The 4,389-nt window shown below is 63.8% G+C and overlaps 1 protein-coding gene across 1 annotated transcript; it reads right to left on the reverse strand.

Moving 5' to 3' along the window:
* Positions 1-2,092: 2,092 nt before the first annotated feature.
* Positions 2,093-3,645, reverse strand: GDF1 (growth differentiation factor 1). Its single transcript, XM_007945483.1, has 2 exons — positions 3,321-3,645; positions 2,093-2,883 (listed from the first exon to the last, which is right to left on the reverse strand). The coding sequence occupies exons 1-2, from the start codon at positions 3,643-3,645 to the stop codon at positions 2,093-2,095; spliced, it is 1,116 nt and encodes a 371-aa protein (XP_007943674.1).
* Positions 3,646-4,389: the final 744 nt, after the last annotated feature.

Raw genomic sequence — 4,389 nt, forward strand, 5'->3', positions numbered from 1 at the left:
AAGGCAAGCATGGGGGCAGGAGTGAGGAGGGGTGGTCAGGCCCTAAGACGGGTAGAGAGCAGAAGGGCACTCTGGGTGCTTGAGGTCTCAGTCTCCCTGACAGAGGGTTAGCAGTGTGGTGGCTGTGCTGGTGGGGGTTGGGTGGGGGCGGAGGTGGCTCTCAGACATCGTGGAGGTGTGCACAGTGCTCAGCTGTGGAGTTGCTCTTCCTGGGAACCTGGGGTCTGGCCCCAGGTGCCCTAACGTTTTTGCCCTCCTCTGTAGGTGGCAGCGGAAGAGCTAAGCGATGTGGCTTAGTGCATCAGCATCTTATTCTGGGTAATAAAAAATAAAAATAAATGGATACCTGTTTTCCACTGCTAAAACTGAAGCACCACTGTGAGCAACAGGAGAGGGAGAGGAGCAGGAGGGAGAGGAGAGGAGAGAGGAGCAGCGAGGCCGAGCGCCACTGCCGGCCCCACGGCGAGGAGACAGAGAGAGTGCGGATGTGCCCGCCCGCCGCCCGGCGGCCCAGCCCCAGGCCGGGCTCCTGTGTCCACACGGGTCTGCGAGCAGGCGGGCGGGAGGAAGACCCTCAGCTCAGAGTAGCCCTTTCCTCTGTTCTTTCTTTTGTTTTCTTCTGTCGAAAGGGGACTACGTTTTAGCAGGAGAAACTCCACACTTTGTGCAGAGCAGGCTCCTTGGGGTGGCACGGTGACCCTGCTGTCTGCTGCCGCCACCCATGTTCCAAAAGGGTTTCATTTGAAGAAAATACGGTGTTTGGGATTTTTGTTTATTTTTTTTTAAGATTCTTTTAAAGGAGTACTGAAAGTACACTTTTTCCTAAGTTTCTCTCTAAAATCTTAGCGGTGGACCTGGGAGATACAAGAAGTTTCCAGAAGCGAAGTTTAAACAAGCCAACAAAACTCAAAATTGGAAACACATCCATACGAGAGGAGGAACGTTGAGGTTCTAGCTTCTGGCATCGTCCTGCTGCAAGGAGGCGGCATAGCCGCCAGGGCACCTCGAGTTCTGCTGGACTCTGAGCAGCAAAGCGGCTTTCGGGGCAGGTGTGAGGGCCCCCGGGATGCATGCCCCAGCCAGGAGGGGCCTTGCAGGGTGGCCAAGGACCTGGTGGGCAGAGGTGAGAGACAAGAGGGCTGAAAGGCAGCTGTCCTGGCTGGAGGCTGCTCCCCTGGCCCAAGGTCCATCTGGTGGACTTGGCAGAGAGGCACACAGGAGGTCCCTGGTCTGTCCTGAGAGGTGGCCCACCCCAGCTGGATCCCCAGTCTGTCTGGTGTTTCAGGAGAAGCAACAGATTTAGAGAAGCCAGCTCTGGGATTGCAGGGCTCTGTGGCATCAGTGGGGTGGGGGCTTCCAGCTTGGTTTTGAGAGAGACTAGTTTTAATGGTGGAGAGCTGCCCCCCAGCTCCTGGCAAACCGAAGTTGGGGCAGTGGTCTCCCTGGCACCCACCCACTTGGGCACCAGAGCTCTTGGCCCTGTGGCTGTTACTGACCCAGCCCCCACGAGGCTTGTGCCTCAGGAGGGCGTCCCGTGGCCAAGCAGGATAGGTTCCCACCACCCACACCCTGCTGGTCCCTGTTGAATGCTTTGCCTCAGCTCCGCGCTTTCACTTTGTTCTGTGCCTTCAGGGCTGCGCTTATTCCGAGTTTGTGATCTGGGAGCGCCCTCTAAGGCCATGTACCTTTTGATTTTTGGTCAATTTGTTTTAAGCTGTTTTTTGACACCAATAAAAATTAATGAAACAGCTCTTGCGTTGGTCCCAGGGACGGAGCTGCGGGGGTGATTGGGCGGCTCCGGAGTGCACAGGATTCCTGGGTTAGGGAGGGGAGGTCTGATCACGCGGCCCAACTAGGCCAGCCCCACCTGGGAGCAGTGCCGAATCGCGCGGGGGTGACTCCCAGATGGTAGGCACCCGGGGAAGTGGAACTCGAGGGGCCTGGAAGTGCTGGGCAAGAGGCGCCGCCGCGGGACCCCCCACGTCCCGCTGTGTGCAGATGCGGGCCACGGCCCGCTTTCGGAGGCGTTAAGACGCGAAGAAACAAGCTGCCGGGACCACCGAGTGTTTTATTGTCCGCCCCCCACCCCAGTTCAGCGACAGCCGCATTCGTCCACCACCATGTCCTCGTAGTGTCGCAGCACCACGTTGTCGCTGTTGTCGAAGAAGAGCACAGAGATGGGCGAAAGGCGCGCGGGCACGCAGCAGGGCAAGCCGCCCTGTGCGCCAGGCGCCGCCGAATACATGAGCGCGCGCAACGCCGCGTGGTTGAGCGCCGGCGTCCCCGCGGCCCCCAGAGCGGTGGGTAGTGCGCATGGGCCCTGGCAGTAATTAGCCATGAAGCCGCGTGGGGCAATAATCCAGTGGTGCCAGCCAACCTCGCGGAAGCTCACGTAGAGCCGCCTCGCGCGGCATGGGCTGCTGCCCGCCGCTGGGGCCGCCGCGCGCCGCGGCCGGGCCAGGGGGTGGCAGAGGCTTGGATCCACGGTCACCAGCAGCAGCGCGGCCTCGGCTAGGCGGGCGCAAGCAGCGGGGCCCCTGGGACGCAGCTCTAGCGCTAGGCGCAGAATGCGCGGCGCCGAGACATTTAGGGCCCAGGCAGCGCCCAGGAGCTCGGGGCGCACCGGCGCCCTCAGCGTAGGCACTGCCAGGCGCAGCGGCGCTTCGCGCCCCGACTTGGACCCAGGTTCCGCTGCGAGCGCCACGGTCAGCTCCCAGCCGCCGGCCGGGCCCGCGATCTCTGCCTCCTCCTCCGCGAAGCGCAGCTCCAGGCGCGCGCGGCTCAGGCGCTCGGTAGGCTCCACGGCCGACAGGTCGAAGACGACGGTCCACTCGGAGCATGAGCCGGCAGCCGAGGCGGGCTCCATAGTCCGCGCAGACGCACCTGGGAAGGTAGGAAGCGAGCGATGAGCTCTGGGGCCATGGGAGGGGATGCTGAGGTGAAGGCGGGAGCACCGGTTGGAAGGCTTCGGGGAGAGTGAAGGAGTGAGGGTGGGGGCAGGGCTAGACTGCAAGCAGGGGCCCGCGGGCCAGCGAAGAGCGCCAGGGGTGGGGACGGAAGGAGGCTGGCAGGGGTCGGGCCCATCTGCTGGGAAGCATCAAATGGTGTGAAGTGGCAGAGGTGGGGGCAGGGCCTCAGTTGCAAGCAAGGCAGACCTCCCAGAACTGGATTATTCCCCGACCGGTGTCTGCAGCATGTGGAGGACAAGAAGGGAGCTCGGGGTGGGGACGCTCGGGGCCTCTTGCGGCCGTGCTCGATGCTCCCAACGGGCCGGGCGCCCCGCGGGGACTCGGCCTCTCCCCAGAGCAAGCCCCGCTCACCGCGGTCCCGGACGTGGCGCACAATGTTTCCGGCGACCCCCAGCTCCTCCACGTGGCACGGTCGCGGAGTGGCCCCCGGGGGCGCCCGCTGCGAGGTCGCCCTGGTCTCCTGAGGGGCCCCGCGGCGGAACAGGCGCCACATGATGGGAGGCACAGGTCGAGGCGTGGGGGCGACCCGGGGCGCGTCGCGCAGCCCAAGAGCCTGGAGCAGGGTGGCGGCGGGGCCCGGAGGCGGCAGGGCATGGGCCGGGGACGGAGAGGGCAACAGCAGCGCCGGGAGGAAAAGAAGGAAGCGGCATCCAGGGCGGCAGCGCGGCAGCGGCATCTTCCTCCCAGACCTCAGCCGGACAAGTGGGGCTGGTGCCGCCGGGCCCTCGGACCTTCGGGGCTGGAGGCGGAGCCGGTGTGACCAAGATCGGGGAGGGGGCGGGGTTGGCTGTGACCCGGGGTGGGTGCGGGGTTGTCCATGGAGGGAGCGGGGACCGGCTGTGACCAGGGTCGGAGAGGAGGGGCTGGACAGGGCTCTGGATGGGGGTCTCGGGGGTGGGGCAGGGGTCGAAAGGCTCAGAAGCGCTTGTTCTTCACCAGGCCATTCCTCAGCGGCTGCCTGAGAGTCAGAACGGAGCAGGTTAGGCTGAGGAGCCCACCCCCCGGCGATCCCTCTCTCCCGCTCCCACTCTGTCCTTCCACATGGACATGCAACCCTCTCGCCCTCCCCATGACTTTTTTTGTTCCCAAACAGGGCCAACTGCCTCCTATTCTTCTGGAAGCTCTCACCCACTCTGCACTGCACGTCCCTCCTGTCCGCGTGGCTCACAGAACCGCCATCAGTCCTGGGGTCACACTGCCCTCTGCAGCCTGGCTTCCCCATCCCCAGGTTAACCTCTGTGGCTGCGCTGGGCTGCCCAGGCCCCCAGAGTAAAGACCACCATGTAGCTACTGCAGGACTTGACTCCTCGGCCTGAGTCTCCGCTGGTGGCCTTCCTCCTCCCTTCTGTGAAAGAGCCTCTGCACCTGTCCCACGTGGCCCCTCTGATGGTGCCTCCTCCACTCCTGCCTTTTCACAACA

The sequence above is a fragment of the Orycteropus afer genome, unplaced genomic scaffold, assembly GCF_000298275.1.
Source record: "Orycteropus afer afer isolate SDZICR_OR568_19922 unplaced genomic scaffold, OryAfe1.0 scaffold00136, whole genome shotgun sequence".
Taxonomy (NCBI): domain Eukaryota; kingdom Metazoa; phylum Chordata; class Mammalia; order Tubulidentata; family Orycteropodidae; genus Orycteropus; species Orycteropus afer.

Coding starts and splice junctions, on each gene's coding strand:
- GDF1 (XM_007945483.1), bottom strand. CDS start 3,645: ATGCCGCTGCCGCGCTGCCGCCCTGGATGCCGCTTCCTTCTTTTCCTC. Junction 2,884..3,320: donor GCGCCACGTCCGGGACCGCG/GTGAGCGGGGCT, acceptor CTACCTTCCCAG/GTGCGTCTGCGCGGACTATG.